This window comes from Mauremys reevesii, linkage group 2 (assembly GCF_016161935.1).
Source record: "Mauremys reevesii isolate NIE-2019 linkage group 2, ASM1616193v1, whole genome shotgun sequence".
Taxonomy (NCBI): Eukaryota; Metazoa; Chordata; order Testudines; family Geoemydidae; genus Mauremys; species Mauremys reevesii.
Genome location: NC_052624.1, coordinates 111,571 through 137,698, shown reverse-complemented (window position 1 = coordinate 137,698; position 26,128 = coordinate 111,571). Strand labels below are relative to the sequence as shown.

Genomic DNA, 26,128 nt, shown 5'->3' with positions numbered 1-26,128 from the left:
GTGGCTCCGGTGCACCTCCTGCAGACATGCCTGCGGAGGGTCCGCTGGTCCCACGGCTCCGGTGGACTTCCCGCAGGCACGCCTGCGGATGCTCCACCGAAACCGCGGGACCAGCGGACCCTCCGCAGGCATGTCTGTGGGAGGTCCACCGGAGCCACGGGACCAGCGGACCCTCCGCAAGCATGCCTGCGGGAGGTCCACCGGAGCCACCTGCTGCCCTCCCGCGGCATGCCGCCCCAAGCGCGCGCTTGGCGCGATGGGGTCTGGAGCCGGCCCTGCCAGTAAGGCAATTTAGTACAGCTGCCAAGGAGGGATTTTATGCTACTCTTTCCTTTATATTTATGACAATCCTCATCAACACTGGCTGGAATTGAGAAAGGAAGAATGAGATTGTTTTAAAGTATCAGTATTATTTAATCTTTTTACACTAAATAGTTTTCAAAAGGTTTGTAAAACCAGTAGGACATTAGCTTCCAGGGCTGTGAGGTGTGCATGGTACCCTTCTTTCTTCCTTGGTGTATGGCCCATTCTCTGCTCTTCCTCACTGCTGGATGCTTTCTGAATGGAATTTTAAGATCCAGCATTTCAGTAAGTTTTGTTACATACCCAGGGGCAAATGCAGAAGTAAGCTGGTGCAGCTCCAGTGAGCACTCAGATTCTACAGTGATAGGGGGCCATATAAATACTTAGATACATCTGTATCCCAGGGCTGCCTGATGCCCTGAATGTGCACTGTGTGTGTAATTTTCTTATTTCTGTTTTGTTTAACAGCAAAAACGGAAACTGAGGCTTTACATCTCCAACACCTTTAACCCTGCAAAATCTGATGCTGATGACTCTGATGGCAGCATTGCATCCTGGGAGCTGCGAGTGGAAGGGAAGCTCCTGGATGATGTAAGACTTTGCTGCATATCTCTCTCCACTATGGTTGAGAAGAGGCTGGAAGTTCCTGTTGTGTTCTGTAGGATGCTGGACTGTCACAGAGAATGCCAGTGTTTAGAAAGGATATCTCCATATAGGAGTGGAAGGGCCACTACTTCTGTGAAAGCATATGTCCAGCAGAAGCAGCAGTACAGACATAATTCTGTGGCATGTGGGTGAAAAGGGAGGGGAGGGGAGGGAGCATGATACTGACAGAGGAAAGAAAGGGAGAGACCCAAACATAGAAGGGGAGAAGAGGACTTCACTGGGGGAAATTCATTCCATTTGTAGATGTAGGCTGGATTTGGGCCGTACCTTGTGGGATAGGTCATGTCTGGGGAAGGCAGTGTTGCTAGGTGGTATGACATGAGCAGGACAGGCTCCATTGTGAGGGGTAGGCTAGAGGGGCAAGAAGAGGATGTAGGGTGGTTTGTGTTCATAGGAAACGTAAGAGAGCATACATAGGGGGTCAGGGCCAGGTTAGAAGAGGATTATTATTATTTTTTTATAGCAGTAGTGCCTAAAGGTCCCAATCAAGGTTTTAGTTTTCTTCTGTTAAGTGCAGAACATACATATAGCAAAGGCAGTCGGTCATATTCTGGGGTGAATCCAGACCAGTGAGGGGTTGCAAGCTTGGGTGCCTCTCAGTGTTTTATTGTTGTTCGGGGTACTTACAAACAGCCTAACAGCATACATGTCACACCCTGAGTGTCTAAGTATAGCTGCAGCCCTGGTCCAGCAGCTCTAACCTCAGCAGCCTGCCAGACCACCCCAGTCACACGCTGGCTTCCACCAGCCTTGGTTACTACTTGCAGGGTGACCCCAGCACACTCCCAGTCTTGAATTTTCTCCAAATGTGTGTTCTGCGTTGTCCAGCCCTTTCCTCGACAGTTCAGATGTTAAAGGTCCATTTCCCCTTTAAAGAGTCAATATTCAACAGTTTGCTACTTTAATTGGCATTACCAAACAGTTCAGTTTAAACACAACACTGGATTGGTTTAAATTAAAAAATAAAACAAGTTTATAAATAAAAAAAGATGTGCTTTTGAGTGAATTCAGGTATCGGGTATTAAAGTCAGGAATGGTTACAAGAGAAACAAATAACGCTTTTTGGTATCTAAAACTCAACAAGCTAGACTTGGTTCAAGGTAACATCCTTACCACATATTCCCAGCAACATGGCTGACCAATTTTTCAGGTCAGGATTTCCCTCCAAAGTCAAAGGGCTGGTTCCTTTTTTCTTCGTAGGTAGAAGAGAGATGATTTGGGATATTTTTGCCCCTCACTTTTATAGTCAAGTTACCCTTTAAATTGGATCCTTCTGAAGATTACCCCTCCAAGCAAAGCTTATTCAAACAGTAAAGAAGGTGACATGGAGTCTGCTGGTGAAGGAGGCTCCATGCTCTTTCTTCTTACCTGTGTTTGCTGAAATGCTGATTTGCCTTGTCTCCCTGCCATTTCCCCCCTTGCTGTCCTCAGCATCCTGTTTATTATGTATATATAAATTGAGATAAACACACAGTCCTCTGTTTAGGATAGACCAGTTTAACAACTTTTACCTAGTCAGGACAATGTGGTTTTGAAAATGTGCTATTAACGTCATGCAGGGGGATTTCATAACTTTACATATAATGTTGCTATATACATTTCACCATGGTATTACCAGCAAGTTATTAGTTTTCAAATAATACCTCTCAAGACATATTTTGTACAAAGATTATTACAATAGTGTGTAGGTTGTGAATAAAATGGGGTGCTTTCGGTCACACTGTCCCTGTCCCTAAAGAGCTTACAGTCTAAGTAGGTGATGAGAGGCAACAGGTGGGAAACACAAGCAAATGTATGGAGGAGAAGATAATAGTGAACCAATCACGATTAGTGTAATAAGCAGCAAATGCTGCACAGTAACTGTCAAACCATGGTATGTTTCTGGGAGGGACAGGGTGAGACTTCGACATGCTGACACCAATGAAATAGCAAAGCAACATTTGAATCTGACAAAAGGAAATATTTTTTGTACTGTGCATGATTAACCTGTGGAGTTCACTGCCACAAGATATAATTGAGGCCTTGTGCTTTTTCAGATTAAAAAAAAAAGAATATCCATACTTAAAATAGATAGGATAAACTGTCTTACTCCAGGGTACAAGCCAAAGTTTTCTGACAGGGTTAGGGGAAATCTTCTCCCATGTGCAGGTAATTCCACAATTGCCCACTATCAGGTTTCTTGCACCTTCTTCAGAAATAGCTGGTACTGGCCATTCTCAGAGACAGAGACTGGACTAGATGGACCTTGGATCCAATCCAGTCTGGGAATTCATGTTCCAGAGGAGAAGGCCACACAAAGTTAGCAGTAAACCCAAGATGAGGTGTGTTCTTTGACATTTCTCTGTTTTCTGATTTTACAGCTCAGCAAACAGAAGCGGAAATTTTCCTCCTTCTTTAAAAGTTTGGTCATTGAGCTGGACAAAGATCTTTATGGACCTGACAATCATTTGGTGGAGGTAGGAGGCTCATGCAACCCTGACACACAACTCTGCTTCTACTGCAACTCAACAACTATGTACGCTCTTAATTCCTCCTCCCATGTTTACTTTCATTGACTCTTTCTTCTGGGATGTTAGTGGCCTTTCAAGTGGCTACCAAGCTAGGCACAGTGAGTAAGGGGTGATGGCATATGTTCTCTTTTAGGGATATAAAAGAGATTTGCCATACGTAGTATTTATGACTGTAGTGCTTAAATAATCTTCATTCAGGCATCATAAGCAACAAAGCCATGGCTTTGAGAAAGAAGACTTTGGTGTTGGAATTTTACTGGTGCTGAGGCTGATTCTCTTTTATGAGGAGCCAGTCGGTGCAGATCTTTCATCTTTACTGTGAGTTCTGGATCAAGGAACTTACATGATGTATTGGCTAATGAAGATAAGAACTTAAAAAGTTGTGAATAAGCATCCATTTCAAAATGATAGTATTGTAAGTGCCATGTTTTATTTTTAAACTCAACACTGTGTGAAGTCCTTCCTAGAAAAAAAAAAGTGTGTGTGTGCGTGTGTGAAAAAGTTTGTGTAGCAATTTTAATGACCAAGTTATGGTTCCAGTTTTAAATATTAGTTTGGTTTATGAATATATAAATTCTGTTATATTTGCGATTGCATCTACATTCAGTAGCTGAGGGAAGGGCATTATGCAAGTCCATGAGGGAATTAGGCAGTCCGTGATGCTGGGTGCAGCCTACAAGTATATGTATAGCCTATATCTTTCAACTGGCCACAGCAGCAAAAAGGAGAGTCACAAAGGCAGCACATCTGAGCACTTTGCATCTGAAATTATTGAGCTTTATTCAAAGATGGCAAACAAGGTCAAAACCAGTGGCTGTACTATTGGATCTGTCATGAGATAGGCACTGACAATATATGAAGCTTGTTCTAGCCATCTAGTATGCCACCTGGAGGTGATATTGAGGATTAATTTCAGAATAGCAGCCGTGTTAGTTGGTATCCGCAAAAAGAACAGGAGTACTTGTGGCACCTTAGAGACGAAGGCCATGGCTACACTTGCAAATTTGCAAACCCTCTCCACACCCTCTCCAGCGCTGCAAATTGCGGCGTTGCAAAGCGCCAGTGTGGTCAAAGCCCCAGTGCTGGGAGCGCGCTGTACGTTATTCCCCACAGGGAGGTGGAGTATGGACAGCGCTGGGAGAGCTCTCTCCCAGCGCTGGTGCTTTGACTACACTTAGCGCTTCAAAGCGCTGCCGCGGCAGCACTTTGAAGTGCAAGTGTAGCCATAGCCTAACAAATTTTTTTCAGCATAAGCTTTCGTGGGCTACAGCTCACCTCTTCGGATGCATAGAATGGAACACAGGGACAGGAGATATTTATGCATACAGAGAAGTGAAAAGGTGGAAGTATGCATACCAACTGGAAGAGTCCAATCAATTGAGATGAGCTATTGTCAGCAGGAGAAAAAAAACCTTTGAAGTGATAATTGAGATGAGCCATATGTTAAGTTCTCGTAGATGGGTCATCTCAATTATCACTTCAAAGGTTTTTTTTCCTCCTGCTGACAATAGCTCATCTCAATTGATTGGACTCTTCCAGTTGGTATGCATACTTCCACTTTTTCATGTTCTCTGTATGCATACATATCTCCTGTCCATGTGTTCCAGTCTATGCATCCGAAGAGGTGAGCTGTAGCCCACGAAAGCTTATGCTGAAATAAATTTGTTAGACTCTAAGGTGCCACAAATACTCCTGTTCTTTTTATTGAGGATTAAATACATTTTCCAGTGGGGGTACATGTAGTATGTCTTGCACCTTAAGGAACAGATTTCGCAAGGTGATTTATCATCTGATGTCATGGGGCAGTGTTGAACAGGACGAACAGCCAGGCCTGGTTCGTTGGTTGGTCTCCTTGTTATATGCATAGTTTCATTCAAATGAGTGTCTGCTAGTCCTCTGTGAAAAGAGCTGGGCCACACTGGGGAGCAATACTGTGCTACAGAATAGCACAAGGCAAGCACAGAGTTTCTTAGTGTCTCCACATTGGCTCCCCAGGTAGAACCAGCTAATTTGCTGATCAGATTATTATTTTTTTTTTAAATTCAATTGAAAATAAACTTTGTTCATGAAACATACATGTAGTGACTAGGACTGTCAAGTGATTAAAAAAGTTAATTGTGATTAATTGCATGATTGAAAAAAATCACAATTAATCGTGCTGTTAATAATAGAATACCATTTATTTAAATATTTTTGATGTTTTCTACATTTTTAAATATATTGATTTTAATTATAACACAGAATACAAAATGTACAGTGCTCACTTTATATTTATTTTTGATATTTCCACTGTAAAAAACAAAAGAAATAATAATCTAGAATCATAGAATATTAGGGTTGTGTAGCAGGGTGCTGGTGCAAAGGCACCTGATTAGCCCCTGCTCAACCAGCCCCAATCAGGAGAAATAGATTGGGGCTGGGGAGAAGTCTGGTGCCTGGCCTCTGGAACTGGCTGCACCTGTGGGCCTGCTAGTAGAAGAGCTATAAAGGCTGGCTGGCAGCCAGTGCAAGGGAGGAGGGCCAGGGAAGGGGGCAGTCTCCAGGCTGAAGGGAGACTCCCTGTAAAAGAGGTGATAGGAAGACCTGTGAGTTTGTAAATAGTATCGCTGGTGGTGGGAACTGTGTGTAAATAAAAGCCACGGGTGCTGCAGCAAGAAAAGCCTCACAGTGCTTTATTGAGAGAGAAAAAGCCCAGCAGGGGCGGGGCCGAGGAAAGGACCCGGTTACACATTGGAAGAGACCTCAGGAGGTCATCTAGTCCAATTCCCTGCTCAACGCAGGACCAACACCAACTAAATCATCCCAGCCAGGGCTTTGTCAAGCCAGGCCTTAAAAACCTCTAAGGAAGGAGATTCCACCCCCTCCCTAGGTAACCCATTCCAGTTCTTCACCACCCTCCTAGTGAAATAGTGTTTCCTAATATCCAACCTAGACCTCCCCCACTGCAACTTGAGAAAATTACTCCTTGTTCTGTCATCTGGTACCACTGAGAACAGCCGAGCTCCATCCTCTTTGGAACCCCCCTTCAGGTGGTTGAAGGTTGCTATCAAATCCCCCCGCCCTCTTCTCTTCTGCAGACTAAATAACCGCAGTTCCCTCAGCCTCTCCTCATAAGTCATGTGCCCCAGCCCCCTAATCATTTTCGTTGCCCTCCGCTGGACTCTTTCCAATTTGTCCACATCCCTTCTGTACTGGGGGGACCAAAACTGGATGTAATACTCCAGGTGTGGCCTCACCAGTGTCGAATAATCACTTCCCTCGATCTGCTGGCAATGCTCCTACTAATGCAGACCAATATGCTGTTGGCCTTCTTGGCAACAAGGGCACACTGCTGACTCATATCCAGCTTCTCATCCACTGTAATCCCCAGGTCCTTTTCTGCAGAACTGCTGCTTAGCCAGTCGGTCTCCAGCATGTAGCACTACATGGGATTCTTCTGTCCTAAGTGCAGGACTCTGCACTTGTCCTTGTTGAACCTCATCAGATTTCTTTTGGCCCAATCCTCCAATTTGTCTAGGTCAGTCTGGACCCTATCCCTATGCTCCAGCATATCTACCTCTCCCCCCAGCTTAATGTCATCTGCAAACTTGCTGAGGGTGCAAGGAATCCCATCATTCAGATCATTAATAAAGGTGTTGAACAAAACCGGCCCCAGGTTTTCAATTCCCCCATTGCAAGTACTGTAGTGCAATCTCTTTATCGTGGAAGTTGAACTTACAAGTTTAGAATTATGTACAAAAAAATAACTGCATTCAAAAATAAAACAAGTATGTCAGTCCTACTTCAACCAATTGCTCAGACAAACAAGTTTGGTTGCAATTTGCAGGAGATACGCTGGCCGCTTGTTGTTTACAATGTCAGCAGAAAGTGAGAACAGCATGGCACTGTTGTAGCTGGCGTCGCAAGATATTTACGTGCCAGATGCACTAAAGATTCATATGTCCATTCATGTTTCAACCACCATTCCAGAGGACATGCGTCCATGCTGATCACGGGTTCTACTTGATAACAATCCAAAGCAGAGCAGACTGATGTGTGTTCATTTTCATCATCTGAGTCAGATGCCACCAGCAGAAGGTTGATTTTCTTTTTTTGGTGGTTCAGGTTCTGTAGTTTCCACATTGTGGTGTTGCTCTTTTAAGGCTTCTGAAAGCATTCTCCACACCTCGTCCCGCTCAGATTTTTTGACAGCACTTCAGATTCTTAAATCTTGGGTCCTGTGCTGGAGCTATTTTTAGAAATCTCACATTGGTATGTTCTTTGCGTTTTGTCAAATCTGCTGTGAAAGTGTTCTTAAAACAAACATGTGCTGGGTCATCATCCAAGACTGCTGTAACATGGGGTGGGGGATGGGTGTTCCACGACCACCACTCCCAAGAGAAGGAGGCAGGTGGTGGTGGTTGTGGACTCCCTCCTAAGGGGGACTGACTCATCTATCTGCTGTTCTGTCTGGGAAAACCGAGAAGTGTGCTGCTTACCAGGAGCTAGGATTCACGATGTGACGGAGAGACTGCCGAGACTCATCAAGCCCTCGGATCGCTACCCCTTCCTGCTTCTCCATGTGGGCACCAATGATACTGCCAAGAATGACCTTGAGCAGATCACTGCGGACTACGTGGCTCTGGGAAGAAGGATAAAGGAGTTTGAGGTGCAAGTGGTGTTCTCGTACATCCTCCCTGTGGAAGGAAAAGGCCCAGGTAGAGACCGTGGAAGTCAATGAATGGTTACGCAGGTTGTGTCGGAGAGAAGGCTTTGGTTTCTTTGACCATGGGATGGTGTTCCAAGAAAAAGGATTGCTAGGCAGAAACAGGCTCCACCTAACGAAGAGAGGGAAAAGCTTCTTTGCAAGCAGGCTGGCTAACCTAGTGAGGAGGGCTTTAAACTAGGCTCACCGGGGGAAGGAGACCAAAGCCCTGAGGTAAGTGGGATACTGGGAGGAAGCATGAGCAGGAGAGCACAAGAGGGTAGGACTCCTGCCTCATACTGAGAAAGCAGGACGATCAGCAAGTTATCTTAAGTGCCTGTACACAAATGCAAGAAGCCTGGGAAACAAGCAGGGAGGACTGGAAGTCCTGGCACAGTCAATGAATTATGATGTGATTGGAATAACAGAGACTTGATGGATAACTCACATGACTGGAGTACTGTCATGGATGGATATAAACTGTTCAGGAAGGACAGGCAGGGCAGAAAAGGTGGAGGAGTTGCATTGTATGTAAGAGAGCAGTATGATTGCTCAGAGCTCTGGTATGAAACTGCAGAAGAACCTGAGAGTCTCTGGATTAAGTTTAGAAGTGTGAGCAACAAGGGTGATGTCGTGGTAGGAGTCTGCTATAGACCACCAGAGCAGAGGGATGAGGTGGACGAGGCTTTCTTCCGGCAACTAATAGAAGTTACTAGATTGCAGGCCCTGGTTCTCATGGGAGACTTTAATCACCCTGATATCTGCTGGGAGAGCAATACAGCAGTGCACAGACAATCCAGGAAGTTTTTGGAAAGTGTAGGGGACAATTTCCTGGTGCAAGTGCTGGAGGAACCAACTAGGGGCAGAGCTCTTCTTGACCTGCTGCTCACAAACCAGGAAGAATTAGTAGGGGAAGCAAAAGTGGATGGGAACCTGGGAGGCAGTGACCATGAGATGGTCGAGTTCAGGATCCTGACACGAGGAAGAAAGGAGAGCAGCAGAATACAGCTCCTGGACTTCAGAAAAGCAGACTTTGACTCCCTCAGGGAACTGATGGGCAGGATCCCCTGGGAGAATAACATGAGGGGCAAAGGAGTCCAGGAGAGCTGGCTGATCGGCCTCATCTGGAGTACTGTGTCCAGTTTTGGGCCCCACACTATAAGAAGGATGTAGAAAAATTAGAAAGAGTCCAGCGCAGGGCAACAAAAATTATTAGGGGGCTGGAGCACATGACTTATGAGGAGAAGCTGAGGGAACTGGGATTATTTAGTCTGCAGAAGAGAAGAGGGAGGGGGGATTTGATAGCAGCCCCCAACTACCTGAAGGGGGGTTCCAAAGCAGATGGAGCTAGGCTGAGGTCCCTTCCAACCCTGATATTCTATGATTCTATTATTCTATATTCTATGAACATGAAATATACGGCAGAATGTGGGTAAAACAGAACAGGAGACATTCAGTTCTCCCCCAAGGAGTTCAGTCACAGATTTAATTAACGCATTATTTTTGTAACAAGCATCATCAGCATGGAAGCATGTCCTCTGGAATGGTGGCCGAAGCATGAAAGGGCATACGAATGTTTAGCATATTTGGCACATAAATACCTTGCAACGCCAACTACAAAAGTGCCATGCGAATGCCTGTTCTCACTTTCAGGTGAAGTAAATAAGAAGCAGGCAGCAGTATCTCCTGTAAATGTAAATAAATTTGTTTGTCACAGCCCTGGTCTACACTACGAGTTTCGTGTAGCAGCGTTAGATCAATTTAACCCTGCACCCGTCCACATGATGAAGCCATTTTTGTCGACTTAAAGGGCTCTTAAAATTGATTTCGGTACTCCTCCCCGATGAGGGGATTTGCGCTGAAATCAACCTTGTTGTGTCGAATTTGGGGTAGTGTGGATTCAATTAGATGGTATTGGCCTCTGGGAGCTATCCCAGAGTGCTCCATTGTGACCGCTCTGGACAGCACTCTTAACTCTGATGCTCTGGCCAGGTAGAGAGGAAAAGCCTCACAAACTTTTGAATTTCATTTCCTGTTTGGCTAGTGTGGTGAGCTGATCAGCACAGGTGACCATGCAGTCCCAGAATTGCAAAAGAGCTCCAGCATGTGCTTTAGTGTTTTCGTGCATCAGTGCCTATATTTGTTGCTTTGTTTTAATAGAAACAATTCTAATTATGTATTTATATAGCAACTTTCATTCAGAAAGATCCCAACATATCTTACAGACTTAGCAAACTTGCTCAGTGTACACAGGAATCACTGCATCCTCCAGTGTAATAAGTTTTCTCTTTGACAGTGCATGCCTCACACTATCCAACAGTTTAGGGCAGGATGTGAAGATGAGGAGAAGCTGAGGGAACTGGAATTATTTAGTCTGCAGAAGAGAAGAGCGAAGTGGGATTTGATAGCTGCTTTCAACTACCTGAAAAGGGGTTCCAAAGAGGATGGAGCTAGGCTGTTCTCAGTGGTGTCAGATAGGACAGACTCTTCCGCCGGGCTAAGTGTGTGGTTGGATAGATTAACAGTATTGTTAGATGAGCTGAGGGTACCACTGTTGTAGCCCCCTGTGGCATGTGGTTTACTGTAGTTTAGATAGTTTACTGTCCTTTTTCCTCTGTGGAGAAGTGAAGTGTGTGTTATAAATGGCTTGTGTCATTTTCATAAAGTCCAGCCACATGGAAGTTTGTGTGGAAGATTGGTTTTATATGAGAGTCTCCAGTTTTGAGCGCTCATTCTTGATCTTCTCCTGTCTGCTGTACAGGATGCTGATCAGGTGGTTCCTCAGTTTCTTTGAGAGTGTGTGGCACAGTCTCTCACCATAGTCAGTGTAGTATGTTGATTGCAATGGATTTTTTTACCTTCAGTCCATTTGGTATGATGTCCATCTGTTTGCACTTGGAGAGGAAGATATCTGTCTGTATCTGTATAAGTTTTTTGTTGAGGTTGATGAATTTCCACTCCATACGGCTAAATTTAGTGCCTTGCATGGTGTTAAGTATCAGGAGGTAGCCATGTGAGTCTGTATCCACAAAAACAACAAGGAGTCTGGTGGCACCTTATACACCCTTTATACACCCTATCACAGGTTGTATAAAAAAATCCAATTTGCAGTATATATTGTATTATCCAACAAATAACATACCCTGATATAAAGAGAGATTGTATTTTAAGGCATATGCGCAAAGGGGAGAGCTGGAATTTTCTAACTTCGGAGGTAGGGTTGCCAAATGTCTAATCGTACAAACCTGAACTCTCTTGCCCCACCCATACCCCGCCCCTTCCCTGAGGCCCCATCTCTGCCCTGCCCCTTCTCTGAGGCCTTGCCCCCTGCTCACTCCATTCCCCCTTCCTCCATTGTTTGCTCTCCCCCACCCTCACTCACTTGCTCATTTTCACCAGGCTGGGGCAGGGGGTGTGGGCTGTAGGGTGGGACCAGAAATGAGGGGTTCAGGGTGTGTGAGGGGGCTCAGGGCTGGGGCAGGGGGGTTGGAGTGCAGGGGGAGTGAGGGTTCTAGCTGGGGGTGTGGGCTCTAGGATGAGGCTAGGGATGAGGAATTTGGGGTGCAGGAGGGGGCTTTGGGTTGGGGGTTGCAGCAGAAGGGTTTGGAGCGTAGGAGGAGTCTCTGGGCTGGGGCAGTGGGGTGGGGTGTGGGGTGTGGGAGGGTGAGGGTTCCGGCTGGGGAGTGTCGGCTCTGGTGTGGGGCTGGGGATGAGGGGTTTGGGGTTCGGGAGGGGTCTCAAGCTGGGGCAGAGGGTTGGTGTGCGGGTTCCGGGCGACGCTTACCTCAGGCAGCTCCTGGAAATGTCCAATATGTCCCTGTGGCTCCAAGGCACTGGAGCAGCCAGGGGCTCCGTGCACTGCCTTCGCCCACAAGCACAGCCCCCGCAGCTCCCATTGGCTGCAGTTCCCAGCCAATGGGAGCTGCAGGGCCAGCGCTTGGGGCAGGGGCAGCGTACCGAGTCTCACTGGCTGCCCTTGCGCCTAGGAGCCGGAGGGACATGCTGCTGCTTCTGGGAGCTACATGGAGCCAGGGCAGGCAGGGAATCTGCCTTAGCCCCCCTGTGCCGCTGACCAGAATTTTAATGGCCTCGTCAGAGGTGCTTACTGGAGCTGCCAGGGTCCCTTTTCGACCAGGCATTCCAGTCAAAAACTGAACACCTGGCAATACTGTTCGGAGGGTGTGATTTCAGAATCTTACTGTTGAACTAATGATAATTTTTGCATGAAAACTATATATACACACCCACAACCACACAATCTCCCAGGTCAGACAGGGGCAAACTGGGACTGACCTTCTTCCTATTCTGTTTCTCCTCTGGCAGTGGCATAGAACTCCCACTACCCAGGAGACTGATGGCTTCCAGGTGAAGAGGCCTGGTGATGTGAGTGTGCGATGCACACTTCTCCTCATGTTGGATTACCAGGTCAGTGCATTGCGCTTGGCGAGGTTGTTGCTGACACAGAACACAAACATCAGGATACACTATATCACAAGAGAGTCACCCTGTCGCATACACCAAGAAATCATTTCCAGTTGTCATTTCTGTGATTCTGAGTGATGGAATTTTTATAAAGGACAGCTTTTGCTGTATTCCTTTTTCAATTGGTAGAGGAGGTAAATTGTCATAAATGTACAATATCATGGGCTATATTCCTAGATTCATAGATTATAAGGCCAGAAGGGACCACTGGGATCATCTATTCTGATCTCCTGTATAAGACAGGCCATAGGACTTTGAATTAATTCCTGTTTAATCTGTAGCCTGTCTTTTATATAAAAAAAAAATCCAATCTTGATTTTAAAATTGCCAGTGATGCAGAATCCACAGAATCACTGGTAAATTGTTCCACTTGTTAATTACCCTCACTGTTAAAAGTGGATGCCTTATTTCCAGTCCGAATTTGTCTAGCTCCAACATCCAGCCATCGTATTATAATTTTATTTGCTAGACTGAAGAGCTACTATCAAATATTTGTTCCCTATGTAGGTACTTATAGACTATGATAAAGTTACCCCTTAACCTTCTCTTTGTTAAGCTAAACAGATGGAGCTCCTTGAGTCTGTCACTATAAAGTATGTTTTCTAATCCTTTAATTATTGTCATGGCTCTTCTTTGAACCCTTACCAATTTATCAACATCCTCATTGAATTATGGACACCAGAACTAGACATGCTATTCCAGCAGCAGTTGCACCAATGCCAAATACAGAGGTAAAATAATCTCTCTACTCCTACTCAAAATCAGTATTCCCTCTAACTTTTCCCACCCATGTGCGGAATAAACTTTGTTATATGCACCAATATGGAGGTGATGTGTGACACGTGACACAGAGACCCCTTGGCAAAGGGTCCCCTGTTGTTTGCAAAGAGTTCACTTCAGACCTGAAAAACTCATTACACCAAACATGTCTTACAGGCTATTTGTCCGTAAAGAATATCATGTAAGATATCTACAGAAAGCTCATAACCTGTCAAAACATAATCATTGCAGATAATACCAAGATGGGAGGGGTTGCAAGTACTTTTGAGAATGAATTAAAATTCAAAATGATCTGGACAAACTGGAGAAATAGTCTGAAGTAAATAGGATGAAATTCAATAAGGACAAATGAAAAGTATCAGAGGGGTAGCCGTGTTAGTGTTAGTCTGGATCTGTAAAAGCAGCAAAGAATCCTGTGGCACCTTATAGACTAACAGACGTTTTGCAGCATGAGCTTTCGTGGGTGAATACCCACTTTGTCGGATGCAAAGTACTCCACTTAGGAAGGAACAGTCAGTTGCAGACATACAAAATGGGAAATGACTGCCTAGAAAGGAGTACTCAGAAAGGGATCTAGTGGTCATAGTGGATCACAAGCTAAGTATGAGTCAACAGTGTAACACTGTTGCAAAAAAAAGCAAACATTCTGGGATGTATTAGCAGTAGTGTTGTAAGCAAGACATGAGGAGTAATTCTTCTGCTCTACTCCATGCTGATTAAACCTCAATTCTCATAGACTCATAGACTTTAAGGTCAGAAGGGACCATTATGATCTAGTCTGACCTCCTGCACAATGGAGGCCACAGAATCTCACCCACCCACTCCTGTATCAAACCTGTGTCTGAGCCATTGAAGTCCTCAAATCATGGTTTAAAGACTTCAAGGTGCAGAGAACCTTCCAGCAAGTGACCTGTGCTCCACGCTGCAGAGGAAGGCAAAAAAAATATCCAGGGCTTCTGGCGATCAGCTAAACCCTGAGTGTGTGGGCAAGACTCACCAGCCAGATACCCAGGAAAGAATTCTCTGTAGTAACTCAGATCCCACCCCATCTAACATCCCATCACAAGCAGTCAAAGACGAATTAATTGCCAAAATTAGGCTATCCCATTATACCATCCCCTCCATAAACTTATCAAGCTTAGTCTTGAAGCCAGATATGTCTTTTTCCCCCACTACTCCCCTTGGAAGGCTGGTCCAGAACTTCACTTCTCTAATGGTTAGAAACCTTCGTCTAATTTCAAATCTAAACTTCCTGAGAGCCAGTTTATATCCATTTGTTCTTGTGTCCACATTGCTACTGAGCTTAAATAATTCCTCTCCCTCCCTGGTATTTATTCCTCTGATATATTTATAGAGAACAATCATATCTCCCCTCAGCCTTCTTTTGGTTAGGGTAAACAAGCCAAGCTCTTTGAGTCTCCTTTCATATGACAGGTTTTCCATTCCTCGGATCATCCTAGTAGCACTTCTCTGAATCTGTTCCAGTTTGAATTCATCCTTCTTAAACATGAAAGACCAGAACTGCACACAGTGTTCCAGATGAGGTCTCACCAGTGCCTTGTATAACGGTACTAACACCTCCTTATCTCTACTGGAAATACCTCACCTGATGCATCCCAAGACCGCGTAGAGGGAAAGGAAGGAGGTGAGGGGAGAAATGGAAATGAAATGGACTGGGTGGGGTCTGGCAGAGACAGAGACAGGTGTGTTGTGGGGGGGGGGTTTTGAGGCAGCGCCCAGGAAGGGGCTGGAGACCCACAGACTGCAGCAGGAGTGCAATGGCCCTCCCAAGACAGATGGCCCCGCTGGTGGAGGAACTGGACCCAGATCATCCCCGCCTGTCAACAAGAGGGGGGGCCAGGAGCAACGTGTCCAGGGACAAAATGGACACAGGTGGTGCTGGGACAGGCCCAGGCTGAGGCTGAGGAGGCTGAGGCTGGGCTGGGGCTGGGAACAGGCTGAACAGCTGAGGGAGGGGAGCTCAGCCCAGCCCAGCCCTGGCCCTAGCTTGGCTTTGGGCTTTGGGCTACTGGGGGGGCAGAGGCAGTAGGGGGGTAGGGGCAGCAGGTCCAAACCCCTACCCCCTGTGCCTGTGATGATGTAGGCTGTCTGCTGCAGTCTGCCAGGGTGTGTGGCTAGACAGCGACTGCCACCACTACTGGGGCAAGGGGGAGGCGGGGGGGGGGGTGGGGGGGGGGGGGACCAACCATAGGGGGGCGGGGGGGGGAGGGGGCAGGGAGGGCCAGAGGGCAGACAGGTCACCCAGCCTGCCGGGGGCCCAGCCCAGGCCGGGGACATTCACATCCTGCCCCACCCAGCAGAGGCGCGCAGGGTGAGTACCGCCCCTGTTACAACCGCATTAGCTTTTTTCACAGCCATATCATATTGGCGGCTCATAGTCATCCTGTGGTCAACCAATACTCTGAGGTCCTTCTCCTCCTCTGTTACTTCCAACTGATGCGTCCCCATCTTATAACAATAGTTCTTGTTATTAATCCCTAAATGCATGACCTTACACTTTTCACTATTAAATTTCATCCTATTACTGTTACTCCAGTGTACAAGGTCATCCAGATCTTCCTGTATGATATCCTGGTCCTTCTCTGTATTGGCAATACCTCCCAGCTTTGTGTCATCTGCAAACTTTATTAGCACATTCTCACTTTTTGTGCCAAGGTCAGTAATAAAAGATTAAATAAGATTGGTCCCAAAACCGATCCCTGAGGAACTCCACTAGTAACCTCCCTCCAGCCTGACAATTCACCTTTCAGTACGACCCGTTGTAGTCTCCCCTTTAACCAGTTCCTTATCCACCTTTCAATTTTCATATTGATCCCCACCTTTTCCAATTTAGCTAATAATTCCCCATGTGGAACTGTATCAAATGCCTTACTGAAATCAAGGTAAATTAGATCAACTGCATTTCCTTTGTCTAAAAAATCTGTTACCTTCTCAAAGAAGGAGATCAGGTTGGTTTAGCACGATCTACCTTTTGTAAAAATGTGTTGTATTTTGTCCCAATTACCATTGACCTCAATGTCGTTGACTACTTTTTCCTTCAAATTTTTTTTTCCAAGACCTTGCATACTACAGATGTCAAACTGACAGACCTGTAGTTGCCCGGATCACTTTTTTCCCCTTTCTTAATGATAGGAACTATGTTAGCAATTCTCCAGTCATATGGTACCATTCCTGAGTTTACAGATTCATTAAAAATTCTTGCTAATGGGCTTGCAATTTCATGTGCCAGTTCCTTTAATATTCTTGTCCCATTAAGCTGTTCGAGTTTGGCTTCTACCTTGGATGTGGTAATATCTACCTCCATATCCTCATTCCTATTTGTCATCCTACCATTATCCCTAAGCTCCTCATTAGCCTCATTAAAGACTGAGGCAAAGTATTTGTTTAGATATTGGGCTATGCCAAGACTATCTTTAACCTCTACTCCATCCGCAGTGTTTAGCGGTCCCACTTTCTTTCTTTTCTTCTTATTTATATGGCTATAGAACCTTTTACTATTTGTTTTAATTCCCTTTGCAAGGTCCAATTCTACATGGCTTTTGGCCTTTCTAACTTTATCCCTACATGTTCTGACCTCAATAAGGTAGCTTTCTTTGCAGATCACTCCCATCTTCCATTCCTTGTAGGCTTTCTGCTTTTTCTTAATCACCTCTCTGAGATGCTTGCTCATCCAGCTTGGTCTACAACTCCTGCATATGAATTTTTTCCCCTTTCTTGGGATGCAGGCTTCTGATAGTTTCTGCAACTTTGACTTGAAGTAATTCCAGGATTCCTCCACCTTTAGTTCCCCAAGTTCTTCAGTCCAATCCACTTCCCTAACTAATTTCCTTAATTCTTTAAAGTTAGCCCTTTTGAAATAAAAAACCCTAGTCACAGATCTATTTTGTTTATCCTTCCATTTAGTTTAAACTGAATTAGCTCATGATCGCTTGAACCAAGGTTGTCCCCGACAACCATTTCTTCTGTGAGGTCCTCACTACTCACCAAAACCAAATCTAAAATGGCATCCCCTCTTGTTGGTTCAGCAACTACTTGGTGAAGGAATCCATCAGCTATCGCATCTAGGAAAATCTGAGTCCTATTATTATTACTAGCACTTGTCCTCCAGTCTATATCTGGGAAGTTAAAGTCTCCCATGATCACACAATTCCCATTAGTATTTACTTCATTGGGGTATTGTGTCCAGTTCTGGGCACCACATTTCAGGAAGGATGTGGACAAATTGGAAAAAGTCCAGAGAAGAGCAACAAAAATGATTAAAGGCCTAGAAAACATGACCTGTGAGGGAAATTGAAAAAATTGGGTTTGTTTAGGCTGGAAAAGAGAAGACTGAGCGGGGATATAACAGTTTTCAAGTACGTAAAAGGTTCTTAAAAGGAGGAGGGAGAAAAATTGTTTTTCTTAACCTCTGAAGATAGGACAAGAAGCAATGGGCTTAAATTGTACAAGGGCAGTTTAGTTTGGACACTAGGAAAAATTTCCTAACTGTTAGGGTGGTTAAGCACTAGAATAAATTACCCAAGGATGTTGTGGAATCTCCATTATTGGAGATTTTTAAGAGCAGGTTAGACAAACACCTGTCAGGAATGGTCTAGATAATACTTAGTCTTGCCATGAGTGCAAGGGCCTGGACTAGATGACCTCTCGAGGTCCCTTTCAGTCCTATGATTCTATGATTGCAAGATGTGTGTATGGATAATAATTAAGGAATAATGTATTCACATTGAAAGTATGCTTTATGGACTTGGAGTAGAAATCAGTCGCCAGGAGATAATGTGTCTTTTTGATTACCCATTCAAGCAAGAAGGAGATGTCACCCTTCCCTAGGCCTGGTCTACACAATGATTTTAGGTCGAATTTAGCAGCGTTACCTTGATTTAACCCTGGACCCGTCCACATGACGAAGCCCTTTTTTTCGACTTAAAGGGCTCTTTAAATTGATTTCTTTACTCCACCTCTGATGAGGGGATTAGCGCTGAAATCGGCCTTGCCGGGTCGAATTTGGGGTAGTGTGGATGCAATTCGACAGTATTGGCCTCCGGGAGCTATCCCAGAGTGCTCCATTGTGACCGCTCTGGACAGCACTCTCAACTCAGATGCACTGGCCAGGTAGAGAGGAAAAGCCCCGCAAACTTTTGAATTTCATTTCCTGTTTGGCCAGCGTAGCGAGCTGATCAGTACAGGTGACCATGCAGATCTCATCAGCAGAGAGGTGACCATGGAGTCCCAGAATCGCAAAAGAGCTCCAGCATGGACTGAACAGGAGGTATAGGATCTGATCGCTGTATGGGGAGATGAATCCATGCTAGCTGAACTCTGTTCCAGTAAGCGAAATGCCAAAACATTTGAAAAAGTCTCCAAGGGCATGAAGGACAGAGGCTATAACAGGGACTCGCGGCAGTGCTGCATGAAAATTAAGGAGCTCAGGCAAGCCTACCAAAAAAACAGAGAGGCAAACGACCGCTCTGGGTCACAGCCCCAAACATGCTTCTTCTATGATGAGCTGCATGCCATTCTAGGGGGTGTGACGTTATTGATATAAGCTGGGACCATATAGAACATGGTTGCAACCAAGGTCCTGTAGTGGCACTAAATCTTATGTAACGGGTGTCATATAAGGTGTCTAAGACCAGGTTATGTGTTACTGGTTATGATTATGCTGTCTATATGTAAAAGCAGCAAAGAGTCCTGTGGCACCTTATAGACTAACAGACGTTTTGGAGCATGAGCTTTTGTAGGTGAATATCCACTTCGTCGGATGCAACATACTGTCTATATGTATGCATCATTTTGTAGTTGAAGTTATGAGTATTGGCTCTATACTGTCTGTATTTCAAATTTGTGCTGTGCATCTGGGTGACACCCCAGACAAGTTGGTGTTAGCTCTGCCTAGCCTGCTTGATGGCCCATTAAGGACCATCAGCTACACAATTGACCCATTGAGAGAAGGCAGATACGCCTTGTAACTCAGCAAAGTATGCAGGGACTTGCCCATGTGACTCCAGACTCCATTTTGCTGTAATTTTCCACAGTAAGGACAAAGAAGTGTTCTTACACCTGGAAAAAAATATAAAAGGCTGATGCCTCATCTCCATCTTGTCTTCAATCCTGCTTCTTACTTCTGGAGGGACTTTGCTACAAACTGAAGCTCTGATCAAAGGACTGAATGACCCATCCCAGTTGTGGATGTACTGTACTCCAGAGACTTGATTTGAACCTGCAGTTTACTCCATCACTGCTACATGCCTGAACTAAGAACTTTGCCATCACTGTATGTAATTGATTCCATTTAAGCAATTCTAGCTCTCATCTATATCTTTTTCCTTTTGTGAATAAACCTTTAGATTTTAGATTCTAAAGGATTGGCAACAGCGTGATTTGTGGGTAAGATCTGGTTTATATATTGACCTGGTTCTGGGGCTTGATTCTTTGGGATCGAGAGAACCTTTTTCTTTTATTGGGATGTTGGTTTTCATAACCATTCATCCCCAGGATGAGTGGCACTGGCAGTGATACTGGGAAACTGGAGTGTCTAAGGGAATTGCTAGTGTGACTTGTGGTTAGCCAGTGGGGTGAGACCAAAGTCCTCTTTTTCTGGCTGGTTTGGTTTGCCTTAGAGGCGGAAAACCCCCAGCCTTGGGCTGTAACTGCCCTGTTTAAGCAATTGGTCCTGAATTGGCACTCTCAGTTGGGTCCCGCCAGAACCGCATCGTCACAGGGGGTGCAGCCACCAGTACCCCAACCCTGTGCTTTGATTCCATCAATGGAGTAGGACGCAACATGGAAGCGGGTTTTGGGGACAAGGAAGATGAGAAGGAGGAGGAGGAGGTTGAAGATAGCTCACAGCAAGGAAGTGGAGAAATTGGTTTCTCCAACAGCCAGAATCTGTTTCTCACCCTGGACCTGGAGCCAGTAACACCCGAACCCACCCAAAGCTGCCTCCCGGACCCGCCAGGCGGAGAAGGGACCTCTGGTGAGTGTACCTTTGTAACTATTAGACATGATTTAAAAGCAAGTGTGTTTAATGATTAATTTGCACTGGCATTCACAGCCAGTACAGCTACTGGAAAAGTCTGTTAAAGTGTCTGGGGATGGAGCGGAAATCCTTCAGGCACATCTCCATAAAGCTCTCCTGGATGTACTCCCAAAGCCTTTGCAAAAGGTTTCTGGGGAGGGCAGCCTTATTCCGTCTTCCATGGTAGGACACTTTACCACACCAGGCCAGCAGCACCTAGTCGGGAATCATTGCAGAACAAAGTATTGCAGCATATGGTCCCGGTGTTTGCTGGCATTCAAACAACATCCGTTCTTTATCTCTCTGTGTTATCCTCAGGAGAGTGATGTCATTCATGGTCACCTGATTGAAATAGGGTGGTTTTATTAAGCGGACATTCAGAGGTGCCCATTCCTGCTGGGCTGTTTGCCTGTGGCTGAACAGAAATGTTCCCCACTGTTAGCCACGTGTCTGGGGAGGGGTGAAGCCATCAAAATGCGACCTTGTAATGAAAGCACATGTGCTATGTAATGTTAACAGCAAGAGTATACTCATTGTTCTATAAAATGTGTCTTTTTAACTACCACTCTCCCTTTTTTTTGACTCCACCAGCTGCATATGTTTCTCCTTCCCAGAGGCTAGTGAAAATTAGAAGGCGAAAAAAACACACTTGGGATGAAATGTTCTCTGAGCTCATGCTGTCCTCCCACACTGACAGAGCACAGCAAAATGCGTGGAGGCAGACAGTGTCAGAGTGCAGGAAAGCACAATATGAAAGCGAGGAGAGGTGGCGGGCTGAAGAGAGTAAGTGGCGGGCTGAAGAGAGTAAGTGGCGGGCTGAAGATGATAGGTGGTGTCAGCTTGCTGACAGAAGGCAGGAGTCAATGCTCAGGCTGCTGGAGTATCAAACTCATATGCTCCAGCATATGGTTGAGCTGCAGGAAAGGCAGTAGGAGCACAGGCCTTGTCCTTCCCTCCTCCCTCACCCCACCCAGTGCTTCCCTCCTCCCCCACCCCTCCCGGGCTACCTTGGCAGTTATCCCTCTATTTGTGTGATGAATTAATAAAGAATGCATGAATGTGAAGCAACAATGACTTTATTGCCTCTGCAAGCGATGATCAAAGGGGAGAGAGGAGGGTGGTTAGCTTACAGGGAAGTAGAGTGAACCAAGGGGGGTTGGGGGGTGATCAAGGATAAACAAACAGAACTTTCATACCGTAGCCTGGCCAGTCATGAAACTGGTTTTCAAAGCTTCTCTGATGCGCAGCGTGCCCTCCTGTGCTCTTCTAACTGCCCTGGTGTCTGGCTGCACGTAATCATTAGAGGTGGGGATTTCCCCAGATAGACCTATTCGCCAAGTGATACAATGAAGTGCCAGCAGTTCTGCTCCTTCCAAAATCACAGCCCGGGCTCCAGCGCGGACGCGTTCCTCCTCCATTGGGGATGTTGTCTCCTATACGCCTTTCTGCCAATACTGCTCATTCACAAGGTGCTCCTCAAGATCCGGAGGGAATGCGCTCAGGTCATATTAATACCACCAGCTTGGCCCTGTCAGCACTTGTACACATCTCTCCTAGACATGTCCGTGGAAGCCCCGATCACCCGGCCACTCTTCCCGGACCTTCTAACACAAGATCATGGTCGTCTTCAACATCCGAACCTTGAGTTGTTTCACCTCACAGTGTGGAAGCTCCATGGTTGAACCCAATGGAGCTTTCCTGTTCAGACCAAGTTTGACAGGTCCTCCTTGGCAGCAGAAAACCATCTAAGAGAGACACATACCTTGCCAAGTGGGTGAGATTTTCAATCTGGTCAGCACAGCATCATTTGTGCCCGACACTAGCTTCAGTGCAGCTTATTTTGGACTACCTCCTACATCTGAAGCAGCAGGGGCTTTTGTTATCGTCAATAAGGGTGCACTTAGCTGCCATTTCGGCCTTTCACCCAGGCGAGAAGGGCCTTTCTGTGTTTGCTAACCTGACAGTCAGCCTGTTCTTAAAAGGGCTCGACAGGCTCTACCCTAATATCCATCAGCGTGTCCTGGTCTGGGACCTCAACCTGGTCCTGTCTAGACTCACGGGATTCCCCTTTGAGCCCTTGGCGATGTGCTCCCTGCTGTACCTCTCTTACAGGGTGGTGATCCTGGTGGCGATAACCTTGGCCAGGAGGGTGCCTGAACTCAAGGCCCTAACCTCAGAGCCCCCTTATACTGTGTTCTATAAGGATAAGGTGCAGCGCAGATCTCCTCCTGCTTTCTTCCCAAAGGTGGTATCACAGTTTCACATTAACCAGGAGAGCTTTCTCCCGGTGTTCTACCCTAAGCCACATTCTAGGAGCAGGGAGCACTCCACTGTATGCTAGCTTTCTACATTGAGAGAACGAAGCAGAAAATCGGTCCAGCTGTTCATGGCGGTGGCAGACAGAATGGAAAGGCCTACCCATGTCGTCACAATGCATTTCATCGTGGATTACATCCTGCATCCGCGAGTGCTACAGCCTGGCAGGGGTTCCTGCACCCCCAATCACTGCACACTCCACCATCAACAGCATTCCTGGCTCAGATTCCCACTCAGGAAATCTGCAGGGTGGTGACACGGTCCCCCATCCACACTTTTACCACGCGCTGTGCGATTACGCAGCAGGCCAGAGATGATGCCGCCTTCGGATGAGCAGTGCTCCAATCAGTGGACGACTCTGACCCCACCTCCTGAACTTGGGCTTGTGAGTCACATGATATGAATTGACATGAACAAGCACTCGAGAGTGAGTTGTGGAAAAAAACGATTACTCACCTTCTCGTAACTGTTGTTCTTCCAGATGTGTTGTTCATGTCCATTCCAATACCCACCCTCCTATCCCTCTGTCGGAGCAGCCGGCAAGAAGGGGCTGAGGGGGTGTAGGGTCGGCAGGACCCTATATTGGATGCTATGAAGGCGCGACTCCAGGGGGCGCCCAAGCCAACCCTACGGTTGTTGCTCGGGGAAAAATCTTCTGGCTGGCGTGCCTGCAGCACGCACACACCTGATTGGAATGGACATGAACAACACATCTCGAAGAACAACGGTTATGAGAAGGTGAGTAACTGGTTTTTTTCCACCACTCACTCTTGTTTCTAGTTAAATCTTTATTCTTTCTTAAATAAACCTTCTTTTGTTATAAGTGCTCACAAGTGCTATGTGGTTTACAGGAGCTATGGTTTAAGGTAAAACTGGCAAACAGGGGTACGCTGTACCTTTGGGTGCAGAGGCTCTGGAAATTATGTGAGTAGCCTGTGTCAGGGGCTGGATATGAGAGGGGACAATTCAAAGTATATTTGCATATTGAGATTTCTCTCTGCCTGATTCAGAGGAGGAATTTGAATCCACATCTCTTACCTCTCAGATGAGTGTATTACTCACCAGGTCATAGACTCATTCTCTCTCTCTCTCTCTCTCTCTCTCTGTCTTTGATCCTGGTGGTTGGATCACTCACCTGGGAGGAAGGAGAGCTGAGTTCAAGTCTCTGCCCTAAAGAATATTTAAGTATTTATACAAAGTGGACAAGGCATGAGTGAGAACAGAATAGCCTTTAGTCTGGTTGTTGGGATGCTCACCTGGAAGGCAGGGAGAGTTGAATTTAAGTTCCTGTTGCAGAGTGGGGATTCAAATGTGGGTCTCCAAGATCCTATGCAAATGCCCTAACACTGGACTAACGTTTATAAGGGATGGACAGACACACACTTCCAATTTGCTGACAAATTCTGAAAATTTTTGAAGATGAGGCGAATATTCTGGTGGTTTTTTTTTTTTTGGGATTGCTAGCTGAACCAAAAAATCAGTTGTTTGCCCTGGTCTATTTATAACTCATTTTAGCTAGGAGACTGGATATCTTAGATGACTGCTAATGGGACTTTCTAGATTGTAGATCACTGATTCAAATTTGGGCTGGATCAGTAGCGATGAAAAGTTGTTACCCTCTGATGGCTGTTTAGTGGCCTGCTTATATGAATTAATATTGGTAGTTCTCAGTCCAATTTCTTGTCTCCACAATACAAAAGCCATGATCAAAATTGGTACTGATTGGTCCCCTTGTCGGTAGGCTCAACACATCGGCCAAGAGTTCCACAGGGACTGAACTTTCCTGTCACCCTTAAATATTGTTCTTCCAGGGCAGGGTTGAGGCACACTTCCTGGGCAGCTTGCACTTTTGCTGCCTTGATTACTTGAGTCTGCCACCTTTTATAAGGAACAAATTCACTAAAAAATTAAAAACAAAACTCACCTCAACCCTATGCATCTTTCTGTCTGTCTGTTTCTCTCTCTCTCTCTCTTTCTCTCTCTCTCTCTGCTGCAGCCTCCACAGTTTAAACTGGACCCACGACTGGCCCGTTTGTTGGGAATACATACACAGACCCGATCAGCAATTATCCAGGCCCTCTGGCAGTACGTCAAAACAAACAAACTGCAAGACTCCCATGATAAGGAATACATCAACTGTGACAAATACTTCCAGCAGGTAACTCCCTATTGGTAGAAAGATATCTTCAGAGCTTGGGACTAGCACCTGGCTGTTTCTTGAATGGGCAGGAGGTACTGAATAAAAGTTTCCTTTTATAATTCTCTGAATTTCTTCAGTTCCACATGGCTGTCAGCAGGCATTACCACCAATGAGACAAACACTCTTCACATATCTTTATTTTGCAGTGTAGACAAAGCCCCCAGAGTCACATACCCACGTAGTTCTTCCTTCTACTTCACAGTGCTGGAAGGAATTTGTCTTGCTTTTCTGTATTCTGTATTAATTGCTTTGCACAGCTCTGACTTATGAATCAAAGTTTTTCTAATTACCATTTTATATCAGTCTTACCATATAACCTGCTAATTCTGAATGGTTGATTATAGGGACAAGGTAGTATTTTTTATTGGTCCAACTTCTGTTGGTGAAAGAGACAAGTGTTCGATCTACACAGCTCTTCTTCAGGTTGGTTATACGCAGACTCCTCCAGTCTGTCAGGAGTGGAAGGACATGCCATATGTCTCTTGAAAGGCAATTTTTTTTCTAGATTTGCAGTAAGTTGTAAGATTTCACTTGTGATCTCTATGTAATGACTTGAACAGTTATCTCCTCAAGACCCATTTCTGCTATGACACCCACCTGATATTAACCAACCAAGCCATCCATTAAAAAGAATCCTCACCCTCTTCTCTCCATCATACCATGCAGTGCCCTCATTGAGTAATGTTGTTTTATGGGTGTTAACTCCAATTCCCCCTGCCCTCTTTGTTTGTCTAACTTAGTTTGTAAGCACCTCAGGGGAGGATCATTTCATCTTTCAGTTATGGGAGAAATAAATTATGAATATTTGGTAATTAAAGGTTTATTCTTAGCTTCCTTTCTAACTCTCCATTTTGAGTTGCTCATCATTCTTTTTCCAGTTGAAATGACTCAGCCCAAAGAGGACTTTTTGTTTTTTGAAAGTTTGAACAAAATTGTTTCAGCTATTATTAAAATTATTTGAACATGAAAGGCACATTTGTCTTTGTCCCACTATATCCCAATCAGAAATGTAATATTTCTGTAACCCCCAAACTTACCATATATACTCGTTCATAAGCCGAATTTTTTTAGTAAAAAAGGGAAACACCAGAGAAGGGGGTCAGCTTATGAACGGGTATAGAGAGGGAGAGGTGGGACACAGCGCCTCCCCC

At 45.5% G+C, this 26,128-nt stretch overlaps 1 protein-coding gene across 7 annotated transcripts in view; it reads left to right on the top strand.

The window, feature by feature from the left end:
• SMARCD3 (SWI/SNF related, matrix associated, actin dependent regulator of chromatin, subfamily d, member 3) overlaps positions 1-26,128 on the top strand; it is a 240,921-nt gene that overhangs the window by 138,094 nt on the left and 76,699 nt on the right. For 6 of the 7 annotated variants that reach the window (XM_039524742.1, XM_039524743.1, XM_039524741.1 and 3 more), the window contains 4 exons: positions 772-894; positions 3,330-3,425; positions 12,487-12,588; positions 24,774-24,935. In XM_039524742.1, coding sequence (XP_039380676.1) covers positions 772-894; positions 3,330-3,425; positions 12,487-12,588; positions 24,774-24,935 — 483 coding nt within the window. The remainder of the gene's footprint in view (positions 1-771; positions 895-3,329; positions 3,426-12,486; positions 12,589-24,773; positions 24,936-26,128) is intronic. The other variant, XM_039524745.1, reaches the window with a different exon arrangement.